Source organism: Stigmatopora argus, chromosome 1 (genome assembly GCF_051989625.1).
Source record: "Stigmatopora argus isolate UIUO_Sarg chromosome 1, RoL_Sarg_1.0, whole genome shotgun sequence".
In the NCBI taxonomy this organism is placed as follows: domain Eukaryota; kingdom Metazoa; phylum Chordata; class Actinopteri; order Syngnathiformes; family Syngnathidae; genus Stigmatopora; species Stigmatopora argus.
In genome coordinates this window covers 14,078,065-14,096,656 of record NC_135387.1, presented here as the reverse complement: position 1 = coordinate 14,096,656, position 18,592 = coordinate 14,078,065, and the positions used below count along the sequence as shown (strand labels likewise).

The window sequence follows — 18,592 nt, the reverse complement described above, 5'->3', positions numbered from 1 at the left end:
GTTCGAAAGGGCGAGCTACTGCTGTGCTTAATTTACGCAGCTGCGTCACCAATAGGTGTAACCACGCCCATATTGTCCGCCATATTGAATGTGGAAAAGATGGTGGCTTGCTTACCGCGCTCCGCGAGGTAGTTTGTCCTCACAACTCAATGTCCATGTTTTGAAGATGACGTTGACTGGTCGTGATTTTTGTGTTCTTGATGCTATAAAACAGTGCGTCCGTACACTAATTTTACCAAATATAGAGCAAATGTTTTACTTAGTATTTTACATCAACTCACCTTTATTCCAGGCCATCTTAGTCCATTAAAAGTTTAACATTTGAAACACAAATAATGCTTCATTGTCTCGTCTCATTTTCTGAACTGCTTTATCCTCACTAGGGTTGCGGGGGTGCTGGAGCCTATCCCAGCTGACTTCGGGTCAGAGGTGAGGAACACCCTGAATTGGTGGCCAGTCAATCGCAGGGCACAAGAAGACAATTTTGAATTGAATGCTTGTCTTGTCACTATACAAGTATAGTGAGATTTAAAGCTTTCACCACATAGTGCACAAATAACAGCACACAACCATTCACACTCACACTCATATCTAGGGGCAATTTAGAGTGTCCAATCAGCCTACTATGCATGTCTTTGGAATGTGGGAGGAAACCGGAGCACCTGGAAAAAACCCACGCAGGCCTCGGGAAAACATGCAAACTCCACACATTTGGACCGAGCTGGATTTGAACCCCAGGTGCCCCACTGTGAGGCAGACACGCTAACCACTCACCCTCAGGGCCGCCCAGGTTATTATTGATGCTTATACAGACACTCCCCTACTTACGAACATTCAACTTACGAACAACGGTACATACGAACATGTCTGCAAATTGCGTTTAAGTCCAAAAATGTTCGCAAGTCCAATTTTGTATTTCGCGCCTTTTTCGGAGTAGTACTTCTTTCCGCCGCTAATACCGACGCCTGGCGCTGTGAGAGCTCAGCTCACCCAGCATCTACCTTCTTCGTTGCAATGCGGAAGTGCGTGAATGTATCTCCAGTGTGCAAAGGAACCTTTTTCATTTGTATCATTAAATATCTCATGCATCCAATATTGAATATGGTTGGTAAAAAGCTAAAGGCTTCTATTGAGGGAGTTGCAAGGAAGAGGCAAGCCATTTCATTTGAAACGAGTGGCAATAATAACGAAGCTTGATGCGCGTGAGAGTGGTAAGTGTTTCACGGGCATTGAATCGTTCGACCGTCAGTACCACACTTTTTTCTTTAAAAATGACCATGTATATTAAGGGTTTTTATTAAAAAATGACCATGTATAGTAAGGCTTTTTTATTTAAAAAAACGACCATGTACAGTAAAGCGTTTTTCTTAAAAGACGACATAGTATAGTAAGGCTTTTTTTCTTAAAAAATGACATAGTATTGTAAGTCTTTTTTCTTAAAAAAACGACATAGTATAGTAAGGCTTTTTTTCTTAAAAAACAACATAGTATAGGCTTTTTTCTTTAAAGACGACATAGTATAGTAAGGCTTATTTTCTTTAAAAACGACACAGTATAGTAAGGCTTTTTTGTCTTTAAAAACGACATAGTATAGTAAGGCTTTTTATTTACAAAAAAGACCATGTATAGTAAGGCCTTTTTTCTTAAAAAACGACATAGTATAGTAAGGCTTTTTTTCCTAAAAAAACGACATAGTATAGTATGGCTTTTTTCCCCTAAAAAAACGACATAGTATAGCATGGCTTTTTTTCTTGAAAAACGACATAGTAGAGGAAGGCTTTTCCCCTAAAAAACGACATAGTATAGTATGGCTTTCCCCACTAAAAAACGACATAGTATAGTATGGCTTTTTTCCTTTAAAAAACGACATAGTATAGTAAGGCTTTTTTTCCTAAAAAACGACATAGTATAGCATGGCTTTTTTTCTTGAAAAACGACATAGTAGAGGAAGCCTTTTTTTCTTAAAAAAACGATATTGTATAGTAAGGCTTCTTTTCTTAAAAAATGACATAGTATAGTAAGGCTTTTTTTCTTTAAAAAATGACATAGCAAGTAAGGCTAAGAGAGTCGGAGAATAAATCTGACTTCTGATTCTTCACCTTCTAGTTGTTGCTGTGGTCCACTGGCAAAATCATTGGGTCAGAACATGAGGCGGGAATCAGGAGTGAGTTCAATTCCACTCGTTGCAATTCTCAAATTGTTTATTGAGGTAATGAAAAGGATAAATACAACTTCCAACTTTACAGTGGTGCAGTGGCAAAGACAATGGGTCAGAACTTCAGGTGGACTCAAGTTCAAATCAGAAGTGAGTTTGATTCCACTCTTTGCAATCCTCAAATTGTTTATTGAGGTAATTAAAAGGATAAATATAACTTCCAATCACATCATTTCAGAAAACACTGTGGTCCAGTGGCAAGAACAATGGGTTGAAATTGAAGTTGGACACAAGTTCAAATCTGGAGTGAGTTCAAGTCCACCCTTTGCAAATCTCAAATTGTTTATTGAGGTGATGAAAATGATAAATATAACTTCCAATCATCTCATTTCAGAAGTCACTGTGGTCCAGTGGCAAAGACAATGGGTCAGACAGACCTCAAGTTAGTGGATTTGACTGCCATGTGGGAAATGGGGTTCGAATCCCGCTCTCGTTTGACTAATCACTACACTAGTAGTTCAGTAAATGGGTAATCCTTTTTTCATTCAAATAAAGACTTAGTCATTTTTTTCAGCAAAACAATATTTCCGGTCAGCCTTCGGCTGACCGGAAGACAGTTGGGAGGGGGGGTTCCTGGTGGTGTTCGACAGTCGGCCTACGGCCGACTGCCGACACCATACAGTCGTTGACTGGCGACACCGGGACGTGAACCCTCGACACCCACGTGGCAGGCAGGTGACTTACCCACTACACCACGAGGCGGCCCGCCTATACATGATTGGAAGTTATATTTATCCTTTTCATTACCTAAATAAACAATTTGAGAATTGCAAAGAGTGGAATTGAACTCATTCCTGATTTGAACTTGAGTCCTCCTGAAGTTCTGACCCATTGTCTTTGCCACTGGACCACAGTGACTTCTGAAATGATGTGATTGGAAGTTATATCTATCCTTTTCATTACCTCAATAAACAATTTGAGAATTGCAAAGAGTGGAATTGAACTCATTCCTGATTTGAACTTGAGTCCACCTGAAGTTCTGACCCATTGTCTTTGCCACTGGACCACAGTGACTTCTGAAATGATGTGATTGGAAGTTATATCTATCCTCTTCATTACCTAAATAAACAATTTGAGAATTGCAAAGAGTGGAATTGAACTCATTCCTGATTTGAACTTGAGTCCACCTGAAGTTCTGACCCATTATCTTTGCCACTGGACCACAGTGACTTCTGAAATGATGTGATTGGAAGTTATATCTATCCTTTTCATTACCTCAATAAACAATTTGAGAATTGCAAAGAGTGGAATTGAACTCATTCCTGATTTGAACTTGAGTCCACCTGAAGTTCTGACCCATTATCTTTGCCACTGGACCACAGTGACTTCTGAAATGATGTGATTGGAAGTTATATCTATCCTTTTCATTACCTCAATAAACAATTTGAGAATTGCAGAGTGGAAGTGAACTCACTCCTGATTTGAACTTGAGTCCACCAGAAGTTCTGACCATTTGTCTTTGCAACTGGACCACAGTGACTTCTGAAATGAAGTGATTGGAAGTTATATTTATCCTTTTCATTACCTCAATAAACAATTTGTGAATTGCAAAGAGTGGAATTGAACTCACTCCTGATTCCCACCTCAAGTTCTGAACCAATATTTTTGCCACTGGACCACAGCAATAACTAGGAGAAGAATCAGAAGTCAGATTTATTCTCCGACTTTCTTAGCCTTACTATACTATGTCGATTTTTTAAAGAAAAAAGCCTTACTATATACAGACGCTCCACTACTTACGAACATTCAACTTGCGAACAACGGTACATACGAACGCCTGCAAATTGCGTTTAAGTCCAAAAATGTTCGCAAGTCCAATTTTGTATTTCGCGCCTTTTTCGGAGTAGTACTTCTTTCCGCCGCTAATACCGACGCCTGGCGCTGTGAGAGCTCAGCTCACCCAGCATCTACCTTCTTCTTTGTTGCAGTGCGGAAGTGCGTGAATGTATCTCCAGTGTGCAAAGAACCTTTTTCATTTGTATCATTAAATATCTCATGCATCCAATATTGAATATGCTTGGTAAAAAGCTAAAGGCTTCTATTGAGGGAGTGGCAATAATAACGAAGCTTGATGCGCGTGAGAGTGGTGAGCGTTTCACGGGCATTGAATCGTTCGACCGTCAGTACCATTTATAAACAGAAAGATCGAGCAGCAGGACCCAAATATTGAACGTTGCACAAAGTTTGCAAATCAATTGAATGATGCCATACAGTGCTACCGCATCATTTATGATGAAAAAAAAGAAGAAAACTGTGCAATCGTCATTAGGTCGCTTCTTTTGGCCAGTTTCTAATACATAAATCTCTCTCTCTCGCTCTCTCTACAGTACTGTACATATTCTCTCCATTTTATTAAATGTTTTTTTTTTCAGTACAAACCAATGCGTGTTACTTATACAAGCCTTAAACATACAAATGCACTTATATAAACCTTCAATATACTTATATCGGCCTTAAACATAAATTATAATACAAAATATAGCACTGAATCAACTTACAAACAAATTCAACTTATGAACAATCGCTCGGAACCAATTGCGTCCGTAAGTAGGGGAGCGTCTGTAATTGATATTTTTTTGTGTCGCAGCTGTAGCTGCCGTAAAGGTTTTATAGTCATAAAATAGTTATCGAGGGTGAGATTGAATCAAATGTAGCCCTACTGAAGGCTTAGGTGGGAAATGCACAGCCTGACAATATCAACATTGTATAATTGAGAATAAAAACTTCTACAAAAAAGCCCCCTTTTTTTCCTCAGCGGTACTCTTTAATGAACAAGCACGGCTACAGTTCCAATAGTAAAATGACTACAGAGTCGTTGAAGTGAACTCTCGATGCTTCAGTCAAGTCTGCACAAATACACACGCATCGATCAAAAGAGGTCGGAAACATGCACAACAGTGAGCTGAACATAGTTCAGAGTATCGGCTGTGTCGTAAGCACCATGCCATGTAGAGGCATTACTTTTGGCCCACACTCGGCTTCCACGCTGGCACACGGTGCCAGCGGGCTCGGTGAAGGCGCTTCTTTTGTTTCATACGCTCGCTTCTTTTCCACAGCATCCAAAGCTGCAAAAAAGGCAGCTTGATTCTCAGCACTTTGTATTGATCGAGACCGAGCGCGCCCACGCCGCTAAGCTGAACTTTCTTTCTTTTCGACAGAGATGCTGCAGAAAATAAGCGGTCTGGAACCCAAAATCCCCAAAGCAGTGAACCTAAACAAAGTAGGTCCACAACTGCCTCTGTCTATGGGATTTTTTCCCCCACAATCGCACATGAGCTGGGGGACATTTTTACTACCTACATCAAGAATGTGAGCTACACATGGAGTTAACACACTGCGCCCCTGATACAATTTGTATCAAACTTGGCTCATAGGGGATTGTTTGTGAAAATCTGCTACAGATGACTAATTAAATATATCTACAAGAATCATTTACACATGTAGCAGATTCCATTCAACCCAACAAAAAGGGCCACACAAGTCCATATAAATAGTTTGTGTCGTTATGTACAGTTTAAAAGAGATGTTTACAAAAAAATCAAAGACCCCTTGGTTGTCGCAGCCTGACAGTGTTTAGACCTGCGTATAAATGTTTGAAAAGATTTCCATGGCACCTTCAGGCGTCAGGAAATTGAACCCAAGGATGACAGGTGCATATTTTTTATTTCTAAAAGTGGAATTGAGCATTTTAGTTTTCAAATTGAAGATTTTTTTTTCCATTATTGGAATCAATTCCTGGAATTTCCTACATAATAATAAATATATTTTTTTGTATTTTTTTTTTTGAAAAAGAATGAATATTCAAATCATTTCTTTGCAATTGTATCTTGTGCAGCATTCTTATTTTTGGTTTAAAATATTGATGCACAACTCCTTTTACATGGCTATAATGTTGAAATTGGAAAAAACTGTTTCCCCCCCTCAATAAATTGCTGAAATATCAAATCAGGACTCTATTGAGGATCCTTACAAACAAGCGACTCAGATATAAGAATAAGAGATTAGGACATCGCTCAGTCAATAAAGCCACTTTCCACACTGTGCTCACGTTTTGTTCATTCATCTTCCATACCGCTATTCCACAAAGGGGGGTGCTGGAGCCAATCCCAGACAACTACGACTATATTGCCAAGCCACCGCAAGGAAAAAGGAGACAGTCCTGTAAATTTGCAAGCCTTATTCACCAAAAACATGCCATGTTTAGTCTGGTTCGACGATAGACGGAGAGGAAAACTTTCCGTCTTTCCATATATGCTTCAGTGTACTACTGTATGGAAACGTCTGCTTTTAACTGCATTTATGGCAAACGCAATAAATAAAGGTGTCCCTTACTAAAACTAAGGTACATTTCACGGGGTCGCCTATCTCCTCAGCCACAATGTGGGTCCAAAACACTCTAACAAGATCACAAACTTTCAACAGCGCAGAAAAAAGGCTCAACGACACCAAGATGAAGTCAACGCACACGAACGACATTGCTTTCAAAACAGACACGTTCTCACGATCATTCTGCCAAACATTCCTGGATTCCCGACGGTGTGCCGATGTAGCGGCCTCAGAATCCCATCTGAGCTTTCTCTGCTAGAATGGCAGCCGCGAGCTGCTGGGGGTCTGTGACGTGGGGGCTCCTGCCCATCACCCGGCTCACCAGCTCCGATGGAAAGATGTTGCACAGGTTGGCGTACGTTTTCTCCCTGGCTTCCCCGTACCGGCCGTGGGCAGGGGAGTCGGGGGGCTGCGCCGAATACGAGGGCGGTGCGAGGTGTGGCGGAAGAGGAGAATGCGGGGGGAGCGGCGGGTGACTTACATACGGAGCCGGGTGGAGGGCGGGATGAGACAAGTGGCGTGGCACGCAGCCATCTTGTGCCCACTGAGCAGAGTGCCATGAGGCCTGACATGCGTCCGACGGGCTGTGATAGATGTCATAGCGAGGAGGTGCCGGGGGCTCCCTGTAGTACGTATCCCACGCGGGTAAAGCTTTTACCCGTTGGTGGTGCTGGGATACGCACAGGTGCTCGTGAAGACGAGATTCTGAGGCGCTCTCCGCTCTGGTACGGGCGCCGCGGCGACCAATGGGGGAGTCGGGGGTGTTCGACGCGGCCAGCGTGTGGTAGTCGGCCGGACAGCTGGAACGAGTGGCGAGCGGCTGGTGCTGGAAATAATGGGGTAACGGATAGAGAGGCCGCTTCTGGGAAGCGTCATGGGCCTGGTTGGGATCCCACAATTGCCCCGCCGCCGCACTTGTTTCGTAGCCGTGCGAACCTTTGTTTGCTTTCGCGTAATCCGCCACGTGAAAGGCGCACAGTTCGTGGCTTCCGGCGCTCGGTCGGAAATGCAGCTGACAGTGGAGGGGGGCGTAATGGGCGGCGTCGTCCATCGAGCCGTCCTGGCAAGCGTACGATTCACAGCTGCTGCCGCAGCTCGCGCTGCTTTCGCTGCCGCATTCGGAGCCGGCGGACCCCACGGAGCCCAGGCGCAGGTCCGTGTCGTGGGGGAAGCGAGCGTCTGGGCTCTGCCTGGACGAGATACGCAGGCTGCTGTAGGCGTAATAGCTTAAATCCGGGGATTCGCAGTGCGGGTAGAGGTCGTGACAGTGGGCCGGGGGGACGCACTGAGGGGTGCCGGTTCGGGACTGTCGATCTTGCTGCGGCCTTCCTAAAGCTGCGGACACCGTCCCGCTGCCGGTTGGGGCGCGGGCGCCGATCCTCTGACTTTCCGGCCTTTCTTTTGCTGCCAGCTTCTCCTCCGCGTCGCTGTACGAAAGCGCTCGGACGCCGGGCTCAGACTGCCGCTTGGCCGCACCCTTTTTGGCCTCGAAGCTGCCGGCTGGAACACTGTGGCTTTTGACCAGCCCGGCGTCCCCCTGGTTCTTGGGGACGACGCAGGTCTTGGCGCTGGCCCGCAGCTCATCGGCCACCGCGCGTTGTGGCTGGGAGCCTCGTTCGGGGTGGTAGTATTTACACTTGTGGCCGTAGGTGCACTTCTTTCCTGAAGAGGGATGCGAATCTCGAGTCAATGAAACGGCTTCTTAAACCACGTTGGCGTTATCAGTTTTTACCATATGGACAAGGCTGTTTCTTTTGCTCGGCCACCACAGGTCTTTTCCTCAAGAAGTTGTCCAAGCTGGGACCATGTCGGCCGAGGGGGTCATCTGGTGGCATGAATCTGACAGGTGAGGAGGAAAGATTACGTTGCGTGTAAACAATGAAACGGGTACATTCAATCAGAAAACTACAAGCAGAGACATCTAACCAATTGCTATAGAACATGCGGCTCCCGGCCAAAATGAATGCGGCTCTTTGCTTACGGTCATATTTTGTATATACAGTGGCCATGTTTCTCTTATTTTTATTCTCTCTTAAGACACACTCAAAATCATCAGGGCCCGTTAAAAAAAGGAAATGATTTCAGTTTGGATTTTTTTCATGCTGCTTCTGACGTAGTGTGGCTCTTTGACTCTCAGTTTCAAATTTTGACTCTTTGTGTCTAACTTGTTTGCCACTGACCACTTTAACCACTGGAGCCACTTTAGTGACTTCTACCCAGAGATCCGAGAAGCCACTTTTTGAAAATTCACTCGGGATGCTGCCGTCTTCAATTTTCAATGGACAAGTGCGGAGGGTTGTTGCATTTGTGCTGCTGCTGACCTACTTGTCATTAACAAAGGAGTACATGAGTAATCGCTCATCGATGAACTTCTTCCACTCAGGTTTCTCATTGGCGAGGTCTCTATAGTTGTCGTTGGACACGATGATGCCGTCCGACTCGTAAGCCAGCTTGACGATGAAGCGGTCGTCGTAACAGACCACGCGCCGACCTTGCACGCGGCGTGAGGGGGTGAACACGAGGATTTTCTCTTTCTCCAGACGCCGCAGGATCTCTTGGTCTGCAAAGAAAGTCAACGGCAACGCCAGGTGAATTTAATCCGATTAATCTCCCACGAGGAGGTTCGAACTGACCTGTAATGGGGGCGTCCGGCCGAGACTGTTCCTTCCTCCACGCCGGAACGAAAACGGTGATATCTTGGTGGCCGCGTTCTAAAAACCAATCGACGGCCAGCAAGATGCCCTGGCAGGAGAACACCTCCTTGTTGCCGTGGCTACGCAACAAAGGCGCCATTAGAACGGTAAGTGCCGGCTTTTTGAGCGTCGACTATTTTGGTTTGCTCACCTCATGGCTACATTGCTGCCGTCCACCACTACGGGCCGCAGGTTGTCTTGGTCAGCGGGAGGTTCTTGCGGGCACGGAGAGTCCGATCCCAAAGGCGTCGGTAAATCGGAGGAACAAGAGGACGACGTGGAGGTGGAGAAGGACGAGCCGGCCGGCTGCTCGCTTTCTGTAGAGCCTCGTTTGACCAGCTCTCCCAGTATGTCATTGATCAAAGTTCTCGGCCCCAGTTTGGACAGCACGAGGCGCACCGTCTCCTCAGAGTACCCCAATTTGAGCGCAAAATCCAGTTTGGCCTGATATTGCCCGTCGACAACGATCTGCGCCAGCTCGGATTTGGGGTGAGTTGCCTGAGATTTGGAAAGGTGTTGGAGCAAAGCGCGGCTGTCATCTTGGCCCTCTGATGAAAGTTGGACCGGTGGCTCGGGCGGTCCTTCGGTCCCCAAGTCCACACATTGGGTCCGGCAAAGCGGCTGGTGGGCGCTTTTGCACTGAGCTGCGGCACCCTCGCCTCCGCTTGGGCTGAGGTCAGCGGCGAGCGCGGGAGAGAGAGATTCCCGTAGCTGGCGCTCTAAGTCGAGACGGGCGACTTCCTCTGCCGTGGATGCAGGGGGGGTTAGGTTGGTGCCGGTGTCGCTCTCCGCCTGCTCCCCCATGGCAGGAGGCCTGGCTGCGCCGCCAGCCTGCCGGTCGGCCCCCGCTACGTGGAGATACTCCAGCTCCAGTTCCTGAATGCGGCCGGCTTCTGCCTCCGCATGGTTCTTCTGGCCCATGGAGCTGTCTCGGACATCCGGTCGATTGCAGACACTTCGCAGTGCTGGACTTATTAGTGCCTGAAGAAGAAGAACAACAACAACTTGTGATGACCATTTGGGTCCTTGGTCTACCTACTACTGTGGCCATCTATTCACAAAATGCACTTAAACACACACAAAAGTTGATGCAACATCTGGCATTAATGCAATTCATGTCATTTTATCTTTTTGTAAAATCACAGATTTTTTTTCTGCATAGCATTTTTGTTGTGTTTTGTTTGGAGCACAGCATTGTCTTGTATGGAGGAATCAGAAACCATTAAAAAAAATCAACAACTCCATGGAATTAACTGACAATTTTGATAATTAATTAAAAGTTTACAGACCTTGTTAAATGAAAAATAATATTTTCAGCACTAAAGTGAGTCCAATTTATTTGCCTTTTTGTTGTTATTATTTGTGCACTACGTGGTGAAAGCTTTAAATCTCATTATACTTGTAAAATGACAATTAAAGCATTCAATTCAATCAACAACTCCATGGAATTAACTGACAATTTTGATAATTAATTAGAAGTTTACAGACCTTGTTAAATGAAAAATAATATTTTCAGCACTAAAGTGAGTCCTATTTATTTGCCTGTTTGTTGTTATTATTTGTGCACTATGTGGTGAAAACTTTAAATCTCATTATACTTGTAAAATGACAACAAAAGCATTCAATTCAATGGTGGTACCTCCTCAAGAAATACTCCGTTTAGACGATGCTCTGTATCCATCATTAATTTCATTTACAGTAATCCCTCGATTGTCGCTGTTAATGTAGACGAGACATGGCTGCGATAAACGAAAAACCATGAAGTAGGGTCACCCCCATTTATTTTTTTATTTTTATACTTCAGTGCTGAGTCCTAGTAGCAAGTGGAGGAGAGGAGAGTGGCTTCCGCTTGCATGTTTCAGCATGGATTTTTACATGTTTATGAACTTTTTTTAAAAATGAAAAATTTTACTTTAGTTCTGAGTCCTAGTAGCAAGCGGAGGACAGGGGAGTTTGCGAGTTTCAGTGTGGGTGTTCACATTTTTATGTAGTTACACAAAAAAATCTAATAAAAAAAATTCCCCCAGAAAAAAATCCGATGTCGTGAAGCCGCGATATTTGAGGGATTACTGTACTGCTGTCAAAAAGCGTGAGGGCACTGAAAACAAAACTACTACTGGATCAAATTCCATCTTGTGTCAAAATGCTAGTGAAATTGCTGGTTGTTTTGGTTGGGGATATTGATGACAAGATCTGACTTGTCACAGTTCGGTTTGTGGAGGTTGAAGAGTGAAAATCAGTTGATGTTCCACTCAGGTGTTAGTCCAAATGTTCCAAGAGAAACAGGGGCAGAAATGTGACAACAACAACTTGTCGAGTTTAATAAACATAGCGCTATGTGACCGTCAATCTGATACGAACAATGGCTTCTATCTCATTGAGGGTCTATATGGGAAGAAGAGGCGAGCTTATTTATGGGAGGCTTAGGGTTATCTTCATGCTGACTCAACCCTGTAACAGCTGCGCAGACGCTGACGCTGTGGTTATCGGCAGTTTTGCTAATGGTGATGCACACTGGGCAGAGTTCTGTACACCAAGTGCTTTTATGGTACTGAACTTTCTTATGTCTTCAAATGGACCCTTCAGGTTTTCAGGGTATCCAAGATTTGATTTCAGTGACACAGCTGTTCAGGCCGGAGCGTTGAGGATAAGGAGTGATGGACCAAGCACTGATTCCTGGGAGACAGCTTGTGACTACAGACCAGTGGCGGAGGGGCAGTTATTTATGAAGATGAGTGGTCCTTTTGACCTCTGTCCTAATTCGACCCATCGGTTGCATCTGATGGCGTTTATGTGCTGCGAGGAAAATTCTAAGAGACTGTCCAGCCACACTGACGGATATATTTTCTCAGCCCCGTTTTTTTTTTTAATAAGGCAGCATCTTTATGAACACAACATTGGGGCTGACATTAAGAGTTGAAACACTACTGAAAATTAAGCGAAACAAATGATAGCAAGTTGTAAGTGGAAAAAGATACTTTGAGATGAACTGCACAGGATTTGCAGGAAGAAAGCATGACTCTAAAATAGTTATGTGGATAAACCGGTGGGGGTGAGAGGGAGATTAAGGGAGGGACTACAGGGTGCATTTCATTATTTAAAAAAGGGGGCTACCAAGCAAGATGGCCACGCCACTGTTGCTAGGATACAGCTGTTGAAAGACAAAGCCCTCTCAAACCGTCCAGACAAGGGGGCGGGGCCCTCAGTGTTTTAAACTATTACACTGCGCGAGACAGCAAAAATTTATGACGAAATACAGAAGCGCACGTGTGTGTGTGTGTGTGTTTCGATCATAGTAATAAAAAAAAATTGCAAAAAAAATCTAACTTTTGTGGTAAATACACCGCTCCATGAATATTTTTGGTATAGCCAAGAAACAAATGTCACAGGTGGGTTAAGCATGGTAGCACAATTATTATAATTATTGCATCTGCAGAACAATTGATACCATCAGAATCAAGATGAAGCTCCAGCGCCTCCCGACTCTCATGAGGAGAAGCGATGTGGATAATGAGTGAATGAATAATCAAGATTAAGCTTCAGCTTTGCGCGTACCTAAACGGGGTAAGCGCGGTTGAAAGTGAATAAATAATCAAGATTAAATCCCACTGTCTGAGCTGATGCAATGAAACTGAACAGTGAGCAGCATTGTGCCACGCAGAGCGGTTGCATCTTTCAAACTTAAGCGGGACCCCTTCCACCCAGCTCAACTTAAACTCTGATTTTGGCGGTTGAGATCGGGAGAAGTTGGGGGGGTTCGGGGGGCTGTGTCCTGATGGGACGCGGGGACAGACGGGGGACGTCTGGCATAGGTTTGAAGCAACTCAGATATGGCGCCAGGATGCTTGGCTTTTAAATGGGTGAAACAAAATCATACATATTAGAAATAGTCAGCTCCTTTCCTGATTTGTTTATTTTCAAAATTAAAAAAAGCAGTAATTTTTAATGAATGTTGCTATTATTGAGGGGGGAGAAAAAAAATCTAAATTTACATGGCCTGGGATGAAAAAGTGATTCCACCCCAAACCTAATAACTGCTGGGTCACCCTCGTATTAGCAATGATTGCTATCAAGCGTTTGCAAGAACTTGTTGATGAGTTCTTCTTACAGAAACTTTTTTGCCCGCTGGTCTTTACAGAGTTGTTGTAATTCGGCCACATTGAAGGGGGTTCCATTATGAAGTATATTTTTAATATCAATAGGATTTGGGTCAGGATTTTGACTAGGCCAGTCCAAAGTCCTTATTTAGCTTTTCGCTGCCTATAAAAAGTTGGACAGATGAGTATTTTTGAACCATTGTTCTTCTGCAGAAGCCAAATTTAATTTAAGGTCTCACAAACGAATGGCTAAATATGATACTTTAAGCCCTTTAAGAGAGACAGCAGAATTCTTGGTTCACAGCCAGTCTTCCAGGTGCTGAAGTTGTGAAATAGTCGTCTTTGCGCTTTTAAAGGTGTAATTTTGGTTAACCGCCACCTAGTTTATAACCACTCTCTTTTTGCCATTTGTGGATCATGGCTCCTCTCATGGTGATCCTTTAGAAATCTCTTTATAAATCTTTCCACACTGATAGATCTGATTTACCATGAGTTTCGAACCATAAGGCGCACCTTTACTATAAACCACACCCACCAGATTTTAAAATACAGGTGCCAACATTGTATTATGAGATATTTTCATCAAAATAGAATCAATGAAAAGACACACCAATCAGGGTTCACAGCAAGGCAAATGGCATGTTAAAGTCAGAAAATTACATAACGTACTTGCTTTCATGTATGTTTATGAATATCTACGCTTATCGGTATCGGATGTGTCGTCTTTGAAGAGCTTTTGATCTATTTCACTTTGACCGGCAGGTGCTAACAGATGTGGAATTATCGGGTCTGAGACACAGCTATGATAAACACCAGGGCCACGTCAGAGTGAATAATATTTAGATCATTTAAGAATGGTAAATGTAATGCAAAGTGTAAAAAAAAAAAGAAATGAAGAATAGGCCAAACACTTTTCAACACCTTTCAAAAGAAAAGCCTAACATTATCAGGATGCACAGCTTTGCAACATGTAGCTTGTACCTAAATGTCAAAACTGAGTACCGTGCAAAATTCGGATATAGGTATTGAAAGTAGCTACTTACTAGCCTGTCCTCAGCACCACTGTCCATCTCTAAAACTGCCAATTTAGCATTATCTTATTACTTCACATCCCTCAACTCCACTACCAGTCCCTCAAACGTGCAGCCACACTCGATGCTTCGGAATCATTTTGACGGGCCTCATCAAGTCAAAAGCCTTTATTGTCATTATAAAACAGCTGCGTATAACGAAATTAGTGGTGCTACTCCTCAAAGTGCGTGTTTCCCAATAAAACATAAGTAATTTAAAAAGTCACGTCCGGGCAAGGTGATAAAAAAAAAAAAAATCTAAAATATTGCACATTGTTATGTGTGTCATCTCAAATACTCACTTATTGTCCCATCGCTGCCTCGGCAAACAAGTGACGAAGGAAACGGCCAAGCGGGTTTCTACATGGTTGAAGCCTCAATGGCGGTGCGCTGGTGAAAGTGAAGAACTCCCAAACAGGACTGTTGCAGATCCTCGTTCCTCCGACGAGAGCACCTTGGACAGTGAGAAGCAGAGCAGATGGAGGAACAATGTCAGCCATTCCCTCGTTGAGAGCGCCCGTGTCTCCGCCAATCGCGATGAAGGCAGGAGACAACGGCAGGAGGAGTCCGAAACGGCGCCACCCGGTTTCCCCAAGGCACGCGTAGTCAATGCATTCACAGTAGACACACACACTTGAATGGGTGTCCCCCGTGTGGCCGATGAATCAACGAAGGGCGGGAGCCCGCACAATAGAAACACACAATGGGAGGCCGGCGAGCGCAGCTGTAGGGTGAGCTTTGGTGCTATTAAAGCCCGGGGTGGTAGTGGAGAACACCTGGCTACGGCGCGCTCCGCTCACTCCGTCCTCTTTGTTTGGGGGTCCAAGAAGGGTGGGGGGTGGGTTGCAGGTCAGGCAGAAACAGACTAGTGTGGCCTTTGCAGAATGCCAGAGTAAAGAGGAGAGTGTGGCTCAGCTCAGATGGAAGAATGGCTGGGTATGCATGTGTCAAGAGGGGGGGCATCACAAAGTTTTATGTGGAGGGGGGGAAGCCTCCTTTTGTGGTGGCACACTTCAGGCAGATGACTCGGAAGCACATATTCTGCTTTTTTTGCTTGGTGACTAACGGGATTTAAAGGGGACAAGTTCTGGAGAAACGACCTTTTGGTTGCTTGTATACAAAGGCGTGGTCTTAGAAGGAGCTGCCCAAATAGGAATTGTAAAATGAAATCTTTTTATTATTTTATAAAAATAGGACTAGGGTATTGTAGAAGTGGGACAACAGGATTCCCAATTGACAGCAACATAAACTACTAACTTGAAGATATATAGCTCTGCTGAACTATCTAGTCTCTCAAGTTCACCGATTAATGATAATACTATTTCTAATATGACATTGCCAAATGTCCGTTTCTGTTTAAATAGTCGTTTTTTTTCTCACATAAATCCCTTTGCCTTGCGCCATTTGAACATCATTCAATACGCGACTATACCAGCATTTGTTTAAATTTATGAAGGTAACCGCGATCCTATGCCTTATTAACATCATCATTTCAAATTACAAAGTGACATCTGTCAAAGGCTTCAATAAATGTACTACCAATTGATCAGCAAGGGCCGAAAATACCGGATCCCAGACACAAGGTTGCGTACAAATGAGCCTAAGTCATAAAATATGTCAATTCAATTTTGATAGGTGACGTCAAAAAACGTGTCACTCTGGAAGTTGAATGTGTGCACAATGACAAGCAGCTGTTGACCTGGGAGCACGCCTCCCTGCTTAGATCTGGACCTCTCGGACAGCTGATCAGGATCAGACACACGCCATCTGCCCCCAAAACACAGGGTTGTGTTTATTACTTTTGTACTCTTGTACTAAAGTCAAGACATCTTTCCCCAAAATATGGAACAAAGCAACTGATCACGCAACTTGCTCACTTGTTTGTTCACTTTTATCAATTCTTCAAGGATGAAACCCTAATTGTAAAACAATTTATGATATGCTTTTACTTTGAGACAATCAGAAAAGAACACATCTACATTTGCGTGTGTGCGAGTGTGTCATTTAATAAAGTTCTATGAAGTTCAGAGATTGCATTTTTTTTTAAACATTTTTTACTGAAAATGAATATCGGCTCAAAATAATAATAGTAATAATCGGTATCGGCCCTGAAAAACCCATATTTGCAAGAAGTCTTACAATGTAATATTCAGAGAAAAATGCATATGAAAAATCAAAATACAATGAACGAGAGAGAAAATTTCATATGAAAAATCAAAATACGATGAACGAGAGAAAAATTCATATGAAAAATCAAAATACGATGAACGAGAGAAAAATTCATATGAAAAATCAAAATGCAATGAACGAGAGAGAAAAATGAACATGAAAAATCAAAATATGATGGACGAGAGAGAAAAATGAATATGAAAAATCCAAATATGATGAACGGGAGAGGAAAATTCATATGAAAAATCAAAATGCAATGAACGAGAGAAAAATGAACATGAAAAATCAAAATATGATGGACGAGATAGAAAAATGAATATGAAAAATCCAAATATGATGAACGAAAGAGGAAAATTCATATGAAAAATCAAAATACGATAAACGAGAGAGAAAAATTCATATAAAAATCAAAATACGTGATTAAAAACATTTTTTGCATCGCTCAAACCGGAAGTTGTTCACAGTCCGCAGACATCAACTTTTTGGTGACATTATGCCAGTGTGAAAAATTTGATTTTGGAATCATTTGGGATGTTTATGTGATTCCTGCTGGTAAAACTTTGATGAGAATGACTATTGTTAATATAGGCGACATAGTTTTAAATGAAAAGATTTTCAGATGGTGGTGTGTCCCTTGAGATTTTTTCCAATGCAAAAAGTGTTCCGCAGCTCAAAAAAGTTTGGGAAACACTACCATACAGTACTTTCATAATATGCATATCTATAAAGGTCCCACACAGTACTTTCATAATGCACTTATCTATAAAGTACAGTACTTATGTAATAGCCATAACATTGATCAAAATAAGTCTTTGACCTGTGCAATTTATCAAAGGGAAAAAAGCCAAGCCTTTGACAATTCTCACTGAAAGATATACCGGTATTGAAATTAATCACCCAGTTCTAGTTGTGACTAAAAGAAATGTGGGTTAATTAAGACATATCTCACTTATTCTTAAAACTTTGTTCCCTCAAGATGCATTGATGCAGATCTGCACCTCTTGTCCTAAAGTTTTCAACAAGTATCTCTCATCACATCACCGCCATTTTGACTACTTGCAGCCGATAAATCTGCTTCTTAAAAAAATATCGAGACGATTATTAGAACAGATCACATGAGAGCTATACTTTGAAGGGGGGAGGATGAAATATGTAAATATGTACAATTAATCGCCGGGGGTGACGAACACAGCTGCAGCCACTCACCCTCATCAATCGCTCACATCCTCCGGGACTCGAGCAACCTCGTGGATGCTGCAAAGCAGAACATAGACGCCACAGGGTCAGCATTAAGCAGAAATAAAAGACATTTCAAACTCTTTTCGCTGGTGCAAAATCAGCCTGTGGTGCAGTCGCCGCAAAGCAACGCTGTCACGACTTGCCTGCAGCCTTCCCAAATGGAAGATTAACAACAGTACGCGCGTTAGGATAAAGTGGCAAAGGCTCACTTACTCGCTAGGTGGGCCCCCGGGGGTCCTTCGCCAATCGCATTCATGTCGCGTCAACATAATGATACTGTCACATTTTTTTGCCACGCACTAGACATCCGGCTGGCAATGGAGCGTGACCCAGCAATAGCGGAAAAAGCTTGCCTATACTAAAGCCACATTTAGCGTTCAAAGTAACTTTCAAAATAAATCACGGGACGATAAGCTGTATGGGTTAAACAACTGATTTAGATTTTTTTTTATACAAACAATACCCATAGAATGTTGAGAAATGCGTGAGAATTTAATATCAAACCCTTAAACGGTGGAAAAAATGTCATTTTGTAAGCGTTGACGCGTATTTTATTTTTGCAAAACCGGAAATACAATTTGAGGAAAGCACATCAGTCTTTAGCAGCATCAGGAAGGGAGTTGCTATTATTTTTGTCCAGGCCTGTCACATTTTTTTTCTTTCAGTTATGATTAATTTAGATAATTCCGTTGGACCAGAATGCAAACGCGAGTTTTTATTTTGAATGGTTTATTTCAATGACATTTTGAAGTTTTTCTTTCGCCACTGTTGGTATTCAGAGGG

At 43.1% G+C, this 18,592-nt stretch overlaps 1 protein-coding gene and 1 long non-coding RNA gene across 4 annotated transcripts; one reads left to right on the top strand and one right to left on the bottom strand.

Moving 5' to 3' along the window:
- The first annotated feature begins 816 nt into the window (after positions 1 to 816).
- Positions 817 to 6,160, top strand: LOC144073650 (uncharacterized). The gene is made up of 2 exons (XR_013300136.1): positions 817 to 1,211; positions 5,374 to 6,160. It is a non-coding gene; the product is annotated as an uncharacterized LOC144073650 (long non-coding RNA).
- Positions 4,543 to 18,156, bottom strand: LOC144073633 (putative ribonuclease ZC3H12C). Of its 3 annotated transcripts, none has more exons than XM_077599644.1 (8): positions 18,023 to 18,156; positions 17,520 to 17,824; positions 14,704 to 16,168; positions 9,386 to 10,215; positions 9,175 to 9,314; positions 8,867 to 9,101; positions 8,274 to 8,380; positions 4,543 to 8,203 (listed from the first exon to the last, which is right to left on the bottom strand). In XM_077599644.1, exons 4-8 carry the CDS (start codon positions 10,153 to 10,155, stop codon positions 6,771 to 6,773), a joined length of 2,685 nt encoding a protein of 894 aa, XP_077455770.1. In that variant the 5' UTR covers positions 10,156 to 10,215; positions 14,704 to 16,168; positions 17,520 to 17,824; positions 18,023 to 18,156; the 3' UTR covers positions 4,543 to 6,770. The 3 variants fall into 3 exon arrangements, with proteins under 3 accessions (XP_077455770.1, XP_077455778.1, XP_077455761.1); XM_077599652.1 differs by having other exon boundaries at positions 17,777 to 17,824; XM_077599635.1 differs by having other exon boundaries at positions 14,704 to 14,855; positions 17,777 to 17,824.
- Between the last annotated feature and the right edge of the window lie 436 nt (positions 18,157 to 18,592).